Below are 14,833 nucleotides of genomic sequence, written 5' to 3'. Positions count from 1 at the left end.
AAACTGATTTTCACTTTTAGATTCATAATACTACACAGATCCTGAAGGGTCCCAATGTACTCACATCCACCCAGATTTCCCTCAAACTCTCTCCTCTAATGATAAGATTTAGCTGTCACCATAATTCACCACCAAGTAAATGTGAAAGTTTAAAATGGACTTGTCCATATCTCTATGGTTTAAAGTTCAAAAATGGTATTACTCTTTTACTCTTTTAAAAATGCCAATATAACAACTACCTTATAGCCGTTTTCTCTGTCGCAGGAGGGGCTTGTGAACTACTCAACCAAAACACCTACCTTGAGGTCTTTCGGGATTCGAGGTAAAGACTTCGGCTGTTTCTTGATTTTTGTAAAGTTGAACCTGATGTTGGAGTAGAATTTCTCCACTGGCCATTTGCACTCTGGCCAAAGGTTCTTAAGTCTCCTGAGCCAAGAAAACTGTCTGAAGAAGGGTTATCTAAAGGAATAAAAGTTTGAATAAATTAAACAAATACATACAGTGGTTCTCCATATGACTGCAACCATATCCAACATTGTATTCCAAAGTAATGTGGCATAATACCATGTCTCTCATGGAAGATCCCAGTCTCAACTGCCAGTAAAGTCTGCAGTAAGGGAACTTCTACAAACTATAATTGATTCAGCCATACTAACCTGAAAATTGTTGAAGGAGCTGAATCCTGCCACAGCCATGTGCCTTATCTGCATCAATGTGACTCCGTGGTGTCCACCAAAAGTCAACATTTTACCCCAACTATATCTTGCAAGCACTCCCAGGCCTGGGCCTGAAAGAAGGTAGGCCAGACCAGTAAGAAAGCAGGTGGAGGGCCAAGGAGAATTGTAATTCAAATGAACAACAGTTATTGCTTAATAAGCAGCTGGTGTCTCCTGTTTTTAATTACCATGTTCACAATTCAGAGACTCTAAGAGCAGAGGTAACCTAATTGCTGCTTATTCTGGCCAGCTTATGGCAGGAATGACCCATCATATGTATCTGGTTCTGATATGGTATCCTTCAGTCACTTAATGACATAATCAACAGATATATCCCCCTGGCTGGTGTGGCTCAGTGGATTGAGTGCTGGCCTGCGAACCAAAGGGTCGCCAGTTCGACTCCCAATCAGGGCACAAGCGTGGGTAGTGGACCAGGTCCCCAGTGGGGTCCCTCGAAAGGCAACCACACATTGATGCTTCTCTCCCTCTCTTTTTCCCTCCCTTCCCCTCTAAAAATAAATATATAAAATCTTTTTTAAAAAATTAAAATAAAACCCATACATATCAGTACTCCAATGCTCACTGTTGTAATCAGGCTAAAAAAATTACTATTTGAATGTTCTGACTTGTGGCCTACAACTAGGGGTGATAAAAATTCCCAAGTTTCAGTTAAGTGTAGAATAATTTCTATATCCTCCTCTCCTAATCATCAGGACTGACCATTTAAAACAAGGCCTTCAAACTAACCTCAGATGTTAGGTACAGAACTCTGAGGAGCACCAGTGGAGAAACAAGAATGGTAACTCTCCACTTCCTAATTTTGGTCTGCCAGCATCACTTGGAAGATTCTCTTTCAACGCATATTACTATAGAACTTTACACATTATATATTTGTTATTCAAACTATTTAATGTAGCTTTTCATACTCTTTCCAAAAAGTAAGACAGCAGATGAAAATATGTTTTGTATTGTGTTGCTGTTGTTTTCAGTTGATTAGGATTATTGGGATTCAGGGTAATAAAGGTATTTAAAAAGCAGTTGTCAGAGGTGGTAATAGTACCAGTTGATTTACCAGTGGATGAACCTAATCTGATAGTAAAATTTATTTTCAAAATGAATTATAATCTTTTTCCTTTGTAATCATTACCTATGCTTAGCATCTATTACCATTACTTAAAGGATAGAGACATGTGTGTGACTCATGAGAATAAAGTCTCATGAAAGGACCAGAAAATTATCTTTAAATTAAATGCAACGTAATAACAACACAAATTTTTGTCTCTCACACTTTTTTCACTAAAATTTGAAATGCAAATTACCCTGACAGGTTCATGAAATTTGAGACTCAGGATAAATTAAAGTAGCCTTCTCCAGGGCCTGGGACAGAGACCTGAGCTTTACAGTGCAAGGGTAGGGCATGGGACCAAGCAGTCTGTTCTACCAGAACACAGTGGTTCCATCCCCACTCAGTGAAATTACTGAACAGTCTTCCACTGCTGATGTGATCAACAAAGCTAGGGGATGACCAATGGGGGATTGCAGACACTCATTTTTTGGTGATGATTTAGCCTATTATTGTCATTACTAAGAAATGGAACCCTGGCTGGTGTAGCTCAATGGATTGAGCGCAGGCTGCAAACCAAAGGGTTGCCGCTTTGATTCCCAGTTCAGGGCACATGCCTGGGTTGCAGGCCAGGTCCCCAGTGGGGGCCATGTGAGAGGCAACCACACATTGATGTTTCTCTCCCTCTCTTTCTCCCTCCCTTCTCCTCTCTCTAAATAAATAAATAAATAAAACCTTAAAAAAAAAAAAAAAGAAATGGGCTGCCTATGCCACAAATAAGATTAATTATCACGAGCATATAAACACACGTAAGACTGTAAGGAAATACACCTACACCACAAATTTCATTTTGGCTGTGTTCCAATAATAACATGATGGGTATTTTCTACTTTTCTCTATTATTTTTCTTCAAGAACAGACAATACTTTTATGGACATATGAAATAAACTTTGTATCTTAAAAAACATGTATCAGAGAATCACTTACAATGAAAGTAACCAACAGTAGCTTATGTTAACATTAGAATTTATTTAGTTATTATAAATAGCAGGGTTCTTTAAATCATCTCACCTACTAAATGCCAGTTTGGCAACATAATTGAACTTATTTTCCAAAGAGAAGACACTGATAAAGATTCTAAGCATGAGCAAAATCATTTTACTCTACTTTTTTGTTTAGGGTTTAAAATGTTTTATTTTCTTTTCAATTGCACTCTTAATAAAATCAAGAGGTCTTGAAGTCTGACCAGCACTAAATTATTAATAAGTTAATATTGCATATTTGAAGTACTGCATATTCTCTGCTTTCCAATTTTTTTTAAATCAATGTTTTTAATAGTCTGATCTTAAATGGATTAAGAAGAAGGTTTTTTAAAAGGTTGGCATGCCTCTCTGTCACATGCCATTGAGAAGGCTACTCTGTATCAAGGAGATCCAGTAAAGCAGGAAGCAGGAAGCTCTGGACCCTACATTCTAAAGTTTGGGGCTTTTCTGTGTTTCTTTTCATTTTGGTGGAGAAAGAATAGCAAGGTGAGAAAGGAGACAAATACCAATAAAGTCAGAATGAGAAAACTAAGGCAGGTAAACTTGGGACCCATGTCTAACCAATCAAGAGGTAAGGTCAGCCCGGGTTCGTGTGGCTCAGTGGACTGAGTGCCAGCCTGCAAACCAAAGAGTCGCTGGTTGGATTCCCAGTTAGGGCACATGCCTGGGTTGTGAGCCAGGTCCCCAGTATGGGGTGCATGAAAAGCAACCACACACTGATGTTTCTCTTCCTCTCGTTCTCCTTCCCTTCCCCTCTCTAAAACCAAATACGTAAAATCTAAAAAAAAAGAAGTAAGGTTGAAGTGACTGACCATAGAAATCAATGTGGGAATTATCAGAAAAGAATACATCCAAAGGAGATAGCACAGACAAAATTCTGTAGGACGTGCAATGAGTTAGAATGGGTATGGCAAAGAAAGTTTTAAAAAGTATACAGTAAAAAGTAGATTCGAATTAAAGATATTACAAAAGGTATACAGACCCTTGGCATTCAAGATTTAAAATTCTGATTGTTAGGGAGTGACCTTAGAGGTCTGTGACTGTTTTGTCAGGGACTAGATGAGATCTGGTAGAGGCAAACTGCTTCAGGCAGTGGTTTAGTGAATAAATCCAATAGCTCAGCATCAACATTCAACTAGGCTTTACCGTCAAATTCAATTCACTGTCCTTATTCTTTAGTCATCATCCTGAATATAGTTTCTCTTCCTAAAAAGATGGCCTTTAAAGAAGATATGAAACATAGGTGTAAATTTTTTTTATCCTTACCCAAGAACATTTTTTATTGCTTTTAGAGAGAATAGAAGGGAAAGAGAGAAACATCGATGTGAGAGAACATTGATTGGATGCCTCCCACATGAGTCCAGAGCAGGGATAGTATACACCAGGAACAGGGATTAGGAATCACACTCACAACCTTTTGATTACACGACAACGCTTCTACCAACTGAGCCACACACTGGCCAGGGCCATCAGTGTTAGATTTTAGTATGGAGTCAACTTGTGGTATAAGGACAAACATAGGAAAAATGTAACTCTCAAGAATCACATAACTGAGAAGAAAGCCAAAAATCTGATCAACTATCACCATAGACAAGAATATGATGATTTGAGATGACCTCAGATAGACCTTTATGAGTATCACAGGTCTACTGAAATTTAAAAGAAAAAGAAAAAATGCTATACATACAAATGTTTTTAAATCATGTGATTTATAACAGCTGAAAATGGCAAGGGTAGAAGAGACCTAAGCTATAGAGAAAGCAATAAAGCAAATGAAGTCCAGGCCCATTATCCTAAATCGTAGCCCTTTGGGTTCAGTTATTTCTGAGTTAAAAATTTTGGAATTTTAGAAAGATAACCTGGAATATACTACATAGCACTTCCAAGGATAATCTAAAGCAGCATGATATAATCAAGCATATTGATACATATGTATAAAATATGTAAATACTCATAGTTACAGAGATAGGTAAAAGACAAAATATATATAGTTTCATGTTAGTTCATGTAGGTTTTGCCAAAGAATGAACTAAGGTCAAGTTTAGATGCCAAATAATTACGAAAAACAATTTTAAGTTTTCAGAGCCTTTAGATTTGGAATTGCATATAAAGAATTGTGAATGTGCATATCAATTCCATGGATTATTAGAAATCAATAGAAAAAGCTAAATATGAAGAATCGCATGTAAACAAATGAAAAATAAAAATATTGGGCTAACAGAAGATTATATGTATCAAATCATACAATGTATACTATGCCTGTACACAGAGCTAAATATAAGAAAAGGCAACAGAGTTAAGGAAGAGCTGAATTATGGTCAACAGATTTTGGGTATAATTTCTCATATAATTGTTTATTATTGAGCAATTATTTTTAACTAAAAGCCAATATTTTGTCCAGTGGTAAGTTAGCATATGAAATTATAAGGAAACACAACATGAGTTCGAATGGAAATATTAATGATCTGATTTCATTATCCACTCAATTGTTCTTCCCTTAGGATTAATAATGAGCTATCAAGCCAGACTTCAGGCTCTCTGCTCATCAGGAAGGATTTTTCTTATTTATTTGCCTCTCACATGTTCCCAACCGGGGGCCAGGCTGACAATCCAGGCATGTGCCCCAAACCAGCAACCTTTCAGGTCACAGGCCAGCACTCAACCCATTAAGCCACACCAGCCAGGGCCAGGATTTTTCAGTAATAAAGGCAAAGTTACTTTTGAATCAAATTAACTGCACATACTATGTACATACTATATAAATTATGCACATACTATGTGGGGACCATCTCCCATCTCAGGAAAGGAAATCTAGTGCCCAGATAAGTTACTACCCACCTAAATGACATTTAAATACAATATAAATCTAAAAGAGCATCATACTAACATCTTTTTAGGGGAGGAGATGTCATCTTGCTGACAAAGAATCCTGAGGAAGCCAAATAACAACAATAATTATTATTTGCATTTCATATTTATCATCTGTTTATCCTTACAAAAATCCCACTGAGGCAGGTTCAGCAGTATTACTAGTATTCCCATATTTGTGGTAAGATGAGGAGAGTGAAGCAGGAGGAGTGAAAGACATGGGAAGACACTATAATCTTCCTGGGTCACACAGCCAGGAGGCTAATGAACAACTCTTCATTTCCCCAAGACAGAGCCAGAAGATCTTTGGAAATCCAAACTTAGGAAGGGAGGATGAAAGTCAGGCAGACCAGGGCTAGAACAGCCTACAGAATGCTGACTTCTGTCATGGGTCACAAGTTAAACAGGCAAGCCCTTGAATATGCAAGCATGGCTGTGGCAGGTGCTAGATAAAGACATGTAGTTAACACTTCCTGCCCTGATGGAGGGATAAACTTGGGCAGAATTAAAATTTCAGAATTCATGGTTTCGAGCAGAACAGAAATAGGCGAGCTCTGAGCTTTAAATCAATATAAAACAAGTACCTTTTATATCACATAAGCATATCTAAAACAAAAAGCTGTAGTACTTTTTACAATGGCATTATGAACAAAAGGGGGAGTAGATTTAAAAAAACTTTTTCATTAAAATATAGTTGAGACTAGAACAGTAAAGTATCATAGCAACCACACACACACAGATGCACACATAGCTAATTAAAATGACATTTTAGTGGAGAAAATGCTATGCTGTTTTTGACAATGCTTTCATACTTTTAGAGATGGTAAACACAAATGATATGCTAGGAGGAAATCTGAAAGGTATAAATGTCTTGACTCCAAGTAATGTGTCATACCTGAATAATAATTTTGACTATAAGCTGTACTTCTTGTAGAACATGTATAAGATCGGCCCAAATTTCCTTGCCTGGAAGGTAATATCTAAACAAAGCAGAAGATTTTTCTTAAATCACATTTTGAGAGAGAATGTATCATTAAACAAGATTATGACACATATCGGAATTTAATCTAATTAATTATATTTTTATATATTATAAATTAAACAACATACTAATAAGAAAGGGAAACACACAATCTGATGAAATGACTGAGGCTTCAAGAGGTAAAAATAGGCATTAGAAGGTAAATATGCATTTGGTATATCCTGTTCTGAAAGCCAGTTGTATCATATATTGAAAGGCAGACAAAATCAACCTGGTTTTGATTCTTTTGAAAAGTGAGTTTTCAATCAGGGATAGTGCTGCACCTCAGTATAAATCTGGAAATGTGTGCATGTATATTCAGTTATTAAAATAATTATTGCGGGCAGATGCTACAGGTATTTAGTATACAGAGGCCAAGGATGCTAAATATTCTGCTATGCTTAGGCCAGATTTACACAGCAAAGAATCACCTCATACAAATTAGTAATGTCTTTCCTACTGAGAAAGACTGCTTTATTAATATGCTCCTCAAACTTTAATGTACATATAATTCAGTGGAGATTTTTTAAAATGTAGATTCCTATTCAGTAGATATGGGATAAAGCCTGAAATTCTGCATTTCTAATAGTGGTTCCTTGAGAACGTAGCTTTCTAGCACAGAGAAACCTCAGAGCTGCTGTATATTTACAAATATACACACCCCACTTAATGGCCAGCAATTTTAAGATACTAGTTTAAAACAACACAGACCTCGGTGCCTGTGATTATAATGCTCAGAGAAACAACCGTTCTCTCAAAGGCACTCCTGTTAAAGAGCTCGTGCATAGCCTGGTTCTTGTCTTAACTGCAATATGTCAACAGTGCTCCAAACATTAGAATCACTGATTCTAAAAAGTTTATATATGTGCTTGTACTTTTAGAGTTTGGCATGTAAACTACATCAAATGAAAACTTAAGCCAAAATAACTCATTGATTAAGGGAAGAAAATATTCCTAACCTGATGGTCAGAAAGTGAAAGCTGGTCCTCTGGAAAACCTGCTTGTGACAGGAGATGGGTTTTGAATACGGAGTTGTGGTTCACTAAAGTTACTTCTCCAGCATCCATCCTCATCCCATCAGCAATATCATCTGGGGAAAGAGTCAGATTAAGATTAGTTCAGGTCACACAGGTCTTTAATAACGACTTTCCTATAAACCAATCTCTTCACCTAATGAAAATGATTCCCAAAGACCAGCCCTATAGTTAAATAAAACATCCCCTTCATAAATAAACATTGGTAAAAAAAAAATCTCAAAACTGTCAAAAAAAAAAAGAGGCCCATGTGCAGAACCTGGCTCATTTAAAATTAATTGAGATCATCTACCAAATAGTTCAAAACTTGTACAAGTATAACAGCTAAATTCAAAGTTTTAAAAATAATGAAATTTCCCCCCCCCAAAAAAGTTTTAATGTTGTAGCTACATATAAATGTTAAGTATAAAAAAATGAGGGGAAAATTTCATCATTCAAAACACAAACACTTAGCCCTGGCTGGTGTAGCTCAGTGGATTGAGCGCAGGCTGCGAACCAAAGTGTCGCAGGTTCAATTTCCAGTCAGGGCACATGCCTGGGTTGCGGGCCACGGCCCCCAGCGACCGCACATTGATGTTTCTATCTCTCTCTTTCTCCTTCCCTTCCCTCTCTAAAAATAAATAAATAAAATCTTAAAAAAAAAAACACTTATTAACATTAGTTTTTCTTCTGTCTTAACTCAAAAAAGTGCTTTAAAATTTAATCAGCCCTGGCTGGTTTGGCTCAGTGAATTGAGAACCCGCCTGCAAACTAAAAGGTTGCAGGTTCAATTTCCAGTCAGGGCACGAGCCTGGGTTGCAAAACAGGTACCACCCAGCTGAGGGCGTGCAAAAAGTAACCCAACAATGTATCTCTCACACATCAACATTTCTCTCCATTTCTTTCTCCCTCCCTCCCCCTCTCTCTAAATATAAATAAATAAATAAATAAATTTTAAAAGTATTTTTTTAAACATTTAAAAAATAAAAATTAATCAAAAAATTTTTTCTGCAAAAAGCAACATTTATTCATATGGCTCTTAAAAGACATCAGCTCAAGCACTGTAATATTATGGCAGAATCTTACTGGTTAGCCATTTTTTGAGACCTTTGTTAATTTGTTATAAAAGAGGTAGAACACAGGAAGAAATGAGAGTAAGGGAACTCAATGACATATCATCAATGAGAAAAATGGTAAACAAAGGACCAAGAGAGGGAAAAGGTAGACAAAGCAAGAGGAAAAAACAAAACCTAGGGATTAAGACTAATGTGAATTTACAAGGGACAGAGAGAATGTTTTAAGATCTAACAGTATAGATTTTCAACCTATTCTTACTTTGACTACTGACCTTATACTGATCCTCTTTACAAACATGAGGCACTAAAGAACAGTGCAAAATGTTCCAGTCAGTGCCACTAGCTAAATAAAGTTTAATATTTTTCTTAGTCAAATTATTTATCATATAGAAGGAAGTAGTGGGTTGCCCAAAAAGTCCATTTGGTTTTCTCCGTAAAGTAAAAGACACATTTTTCATTTTCACCAGTAACTCTATTGATCTGGATATTCTTAGTGACAGCTATCTCCCATGATTGGCTTCTAGTGGGTAGAGGCCAGGGGTGCTGTTAAACATCCTCCAATGTATAACACAACCCCACAGCAAAGAATTATTTGGCCAAAATGTCAACAGTACCAAGAAACTTTGCAAATCACTTTTGACATGTTCGATTAGTCACAACACCTTCTTCACATACCTCACAAATCTTTTTTTTGTGTTTCAGTAGCATTTTTATCTTTCTTGAATAGAGCAAATTATGCCAAAAATGTTGTGTATTTTTTCCACCTTCAATATTAAAATGGCTACACAAAAATTCACCAACTTTGATAATTTTTTTTTAAAAATGCGTGTTGATATCACAAGACAATCTAACCAAATTTTTTCAAATAACATTAAAGACAACTAAGGACTACTATAGCCATACAGAAAAAAAAATAAATGAGGCTTTTGGCCAACCCAATATAACACAGTACTAAAGGACAAGGACTCCAGAACCAGGCTACCTGAGTTTAAATTCTGGCTCTGACAGTTCTAGTTGTGTGACAAGTTTAGGCAAGTTTACTAACCTCTGTCTCAGTTTCCTCATTGATATAATGAAGATAATAGCAGTACCTATTTTGTAGGTGTTACAGATACCCTTGTACGGCGACTGCAAAAAAACTAAATGAATATATTTTAAGTGCCTAGAACAAGGCCTGGTACATAGTAAATGTCTGCTAGCATGTATTCGGCTTTTTCAATAAAATGAATGAGAAAATACTTACAAACAATGCTATAAACAATGTATCAGGCAAAAGAAAATTGTCTGGTATGCTGTATTACATAATTAGTATGAAATCTGCTTTAAAATTATTAAGCACGAAAATCCAAACAAAAAAAATGTTAGGAAAAACCATTCTTTCACGCCAGGTTAACTAACCAGAGTAACTAGAAGGACTGAATGACTACTTCATAGTCTTACCCATGTCAGGTCTTTTCACATCACTGACTTTAGCAGAGATACAAAGTCCTATAAAAGAAGACAGAAAACAGAAATGTTACACACTGAAATATCTCCTTCATTTAGTTACATAATAGGAAGTCAGTCAGAAGTGATGTTTTTGTTTCTAGTGGAGGAAAACATAAAGTGGTAAGATTTGACTTGATGGGAAGCAGGAGAACTAAAACTGGCCTGAAGTAGTTTTAAACAGTTCTGCAATCTGTGCTATACTAAACAGCAATTATGGATTACCCACAGAATCACAAAACACTATAGCAAGAGGCAAGTTGGGAAAGCCAACCCTTTGGAGATTAACTTGCATATGGTCAAGTTGATTAGTGACTACACTGAAATTACAACCAAGAAATCATCCCCAATCCATTGCTCTTGCCATTACCTCATGCTGAAACATTTCATAAACAAGTCACAGCTCTAGTGGTGGTCCTACTGACTTGTCTTCCATGCACGTCTCACTCAGTAGCCAACCATAAAGTTACTGATATTCTGAGGACAGTCAAGGAATACTTTGCAGTTGTACTAAGTCCTTTCTCCCCCATCATTAATCACAGTGCTAAAAACCAAAGCCCCTTTGCCCATATGAAATTACTTTCTCCTCTGATGGATCTAATTTTCCAGAAAAAGGAAGTTAAAAGCCTAACTCCTTGGAATTAGGTTAATAAACATCCCAGTGGTACACATGCTTCTTGGCAGATTTCCAAGAGGAGAGTAGGGATGATGATAGGCACACTTATACTACTCATAATCTTATCACCATATTTTTTTAAAGACTGAGTACTTCAACGACCACATAGCAATATCAGAGCTTCGATCTACTAAGGAGACTGGTGGATGATAACACGCATTTTTAATGGTCACAATAACAAAGTGCACACACAAAGAAAGGCTGCTTCAGCTGTTTTTAGCACAGCTACAGACTAAGCAGAGTAATCATCTGATTACCTAGTCTTGCCAGGGAGGATTCCCAAAGAATTTGAGCCTTAGATTTATTTAGGCTTTATATATGTTTGCAAATGCTTACTTAGCATAAAGCTTCTACCTGGAAATCCTCCCTGTTGCTCTTCACGCCTTCTTTCTTTTTTAATAAAGCAGAATTCCATGGGTCTCAGATTAAGGGGAAAAAAATCCCATCAGTTAATAAACTAGCAGTAGCTTTTCCACATTTCACTGTATCAGACCATTTCATAATTGTCATCACTAGCCTTTCTGTCGTATTAAGAATGCCAATTTAAAAGCCTATTGTCCAGCAGAATACCTATTTGAACTTCTTTTGCACTACTGAGCTAGATGTAAAAAGTGAAGCAAACAAGAAATTGAGGAATTTTAGAGATTATATCCAGAGAGGTTAAATGACTTGCCTAAAATTACACAGATGGAGAAGGGAAAGCAAAAATCTAGGGCCCTGGCTGGTGCAGCTCAGTGGATTGAGTGTGGGCTGCAAACCAAAGGGTCACCAGTTTGATTCCCAGTTAGGGCACATGCCTGGGTTATAGGCCAGGTCCCCAGTGGAGCCCACATGAGAGGCAACCACACACTGATGATTCTCTCCCTCTTTCTCTCTCCCTTTCCCTTTCTATAAAATAAATAAAATCTTAAAATATATATATTAAAAAATCTAGGTATCTTGATTTCCAAGAAAATGCACTTTCAACATTACAAAACTTCACATTCTTAAACATATCCTGTTTAAGGATTCATACACTTTAGCAAGATAAAAGTAATCTCTAGCTAACTCTGGGAAATCCCTGCTGTTTCATCATTTTAATAATTAAAGCCCCAAATTTACATTTTAATATAAACAGCTTCAGTGTGCCTATGATACCTTCTTTTTGCCACTTTGTAGTTACATTGGGAGAAGGAATATTTAATCCCAAGATTCAACATGAAATGCTGGATCTGGAACCTTTGATGCCACCACATTCTTGCAAGCATCAAAATTGTTTTCTTTTAAGAAAAGTATTCTAGCCCTGGCTGGTGTGACTCAGTGGATCGAGAGCCAGCCTGTGAACCAAAAGGTTGCTGGTTCGATTCCCAATCAGGGCACATGCCTGGGTTGTGGGTCAGGTCCCCAGCTGGGGTGTGCAAGAGGCAACTGATCAATGTTTCTCTCACACACTGATGTTTAATTCCCTCTCCCTTCCCCTCTCTCTCTAAAAATAAATAAGTAAAATCTTTTTTAAAAAAGGAAAGTATTCTAGTAACTCATTTCCTAGTTCACATTGGTCATTTATTTTACTGAAAGAACATAGGCAGTTACATATATTCAGGTGAAGTGAAGTTAGTAACTGAACAGAAGATAATAGGAAATCTGAAAGAAAAAAATGGCAACTTCCTGACAGTAACAGAATGTAACTAGTATGGTAAAACATCTAGAAGCTCACATGCATGCAAAGAGGTGATTATAAAAGAGAATGTTGAGAGGTATAAAGTTACTAGAAAATGCATACTGTAGAGAACTACTGTACAATTAGCTTTATCCAGAACCAAGATGTGGTTTGAACAATTTATGATATGAAAAGGGTGTGGAGGTGAGCATTTGAATCACCCTACTCTGAACTTGGGAAAACTCTGTATGGGATACAGTTTATACCCTATCACCATGTTTCTGCTTTTGACATTTTTATATGTAACTCTCCCAATTAGACTTAAATACCTGAAACACTTTAACACTCTAGCACCTTAAACACTAAGCATTCAACTTCTTTCACACACAAACATTTACTGAAGAACAATTACATACCAAGTACTGGGGATTAAAAGAATAAGAATTGGTCCCTGCTGCCGAGAAGCTTACTGTCTGCTGGAGGAAGTCAGATCCATAAATGGATACTTACAGCAAGAAAATAAAGCTGGTACAATTGGTAGGTGTGGGAGTCAGGTAAAGAAAAGACTTCCAAAGCAGTCGTTAAGAATTACATCACCTTAGCCTGAAGTAGCAGAACCTGTTTTTTTAAATCCTTTTCCTCCCTCTAGACTTAACTCATCCGATGGGTGATATGAAGACCTTCTTTGCAGCTGGGATAATTAACTGGAATCAGGTAAGAATGAATGAGGCTTCAGAAGATGAAATGAATGAGGCTTCCACAATGGAACTAGAGGCTAGGGGAAAGGGCAGGAATCTCTAAATTGGAGAAAAGTTCAGGAACCATGCTTAAAGAGGTGCTTACTGTAACTGTAACTGTAATTTCAAGTTTACTGTAATTTACCTTTCAATATATGTCCTTAACACAAATTATCTTTATAAAGAATAAAGATTTAGGCGATGATCCTGTCTTTTCCATCCAGAATATCCAATTAGAACAAGGACCCTAAGTCAAATAGTTGGTAGCCTGTAAAAGGTTTTACATAAATTTTGTAAGAATCACCACCACCCCAAATATAAGAAGTGTACCAAACGTGAAATGAAATGACTTTAACAAGGCTGACTTGAAAGTGATAAAGGAGCAAGTTATTGCCAAGAAGATAAGTGCAAATACTGCAGAGGCACTGATAAGCAGAAATCACCAAGCTCAAGAGAAACTGGGCATACATCCAGAGAGACCACGTTAGGGTACACCAAGCAAGAGACAGTTCAAGGGAATTACCAGAAGGCGATGAGCTAGGTAAGTAAACTGTGGCAGTTAAGGGGATTTTCATAACCTGGGCAGGAGGGTCCAGACGTTTCTTTCTGGTGGTGGCACTAGCAGTATCACATCTCAGGGAGATACCACAGAGTGAAAGAGTTGGAGAAATGTTTGCGGAGACGCAGAAGTAGTAGAGACAAATCATTCAGGTCTGAAGGAAGGCAGGAGATGAAGCAGGTGTAACAGAAAGCTGAGCTTCCCGGTGAAAAGAGCCTTCCCCTGAGAGATGACCCTGCTCTGGCGGGAAAGCCCCGAAATCCCAATCGGCCCGTTCCCCCAGGAGGAGAACTGGACGCTGAGATGGGGGATGCCGTAATGGCAGGGAGACCGTCTCCCCGCCGCCCGGGAGTAAAAGGCCTGAAGAAACGGCCTCGGGGAGCTTAACTAACCACCACCAGCCAGACCTCCGCCAGAGGACATCAGGAGGGAGGGGAGGTGGTCCCAGGGGGCGGGGCAGAGGAAAAAACCCCGTCCCCACTGCCGTCCCCGCTTCCGCCTAGCCCAGCCCAGGTTGCGGGGCTCGGAGCTGCACTGCCTCCCGGCCAAGGATCCCTCCATCCTCACCCCTCCCCCAGCTTCCCGCCGCCACTCACCGAACCGGAACCGGCTGCTATACGAAGGGGTTTCCGGCCGGGCGCGAAACGCAAAACCCGGGAACGGCCGCGAACCGGAATCGCCTCCACTACACCGGAAGAGCCGCTCGGTGGCTGTGGAGGAAGGGGGTTGGGCGGAAGGTCAAAGAGCACAGTTAAGGGCCCGCGGAACGCCTGCGCAGTATGGCGAGGCCTCAGAAACCAAGGAAGCATCTAAGGCTTTAGTCATAATTTCCCTGTTCCCCTTTCCGTTGGGCTTTTTCTTGTTCTCGGAACATACTGTTAGTGAGCCTTTAGTCCTTCGCTTTTCTCGGTTCCCCTCACTCCCTTACCCGTCGTTT

General features: G+C 38.2%; 1 protein-coding gene across 2 annotated transcripts in view; it reads right to left on the bottom strand.

The window, feature by feature from the left end:
• SENP1 (SUMO specific peptidase 1) overlaps window positions 1-14,445 on the bottom strand; it is a 55,145-nt gene extending 40,700 nt beyond the window's left edge. Inside the window, exons 1-5 of one of the 2 annotated variants that reach the window (XM_045829426.1) lie at window positions 13,916-14,445; window positions 10,241-10,288; window positions 7,671-7,801; window positions 6,586-6,670; window positions 300-459 (exon numbers count right to left, since the gene is read on the bottom strand). In XM_045829426.1, coding sequence (XP_045685382.1) covers window positions 300-459; window positions 6,586-6,670; window positions 7,671-7,801; window positions 10,241-10,244 — 380 coding nt within the window. In that variant the 5' untranslated portion in view covers window positions 10,245-10,288; window positions 13,916-14,445. The other variant, XM_045829427.1, reaches the window with a different exon arrangement.
• Between the last annotated feature and the right edge of the window lie 388 nt (window positions 14,446-14,833).

The sequence above is a fragment of the Phyllostomus hastatus genome, unplaced genomic scaffold (assembly GCF_019186645.2).
Source record: "Phyllostomus hastatus isolate PE091 unplaced genomic scaffold, TTU_PhHast_1.1 phas_scaffold_93, whole genome shotgun sequence".
Classification (NCBI taxonomy): Eukaryota; Metazoa; Chordata; class Mammalia; order Chiroptera; family Phyllostomidae; genus Phyllostomus; species Phyllostomus hastatus.
This window is presented reverse-complemented; position numbering and strand designations above follow the sequence as displayed.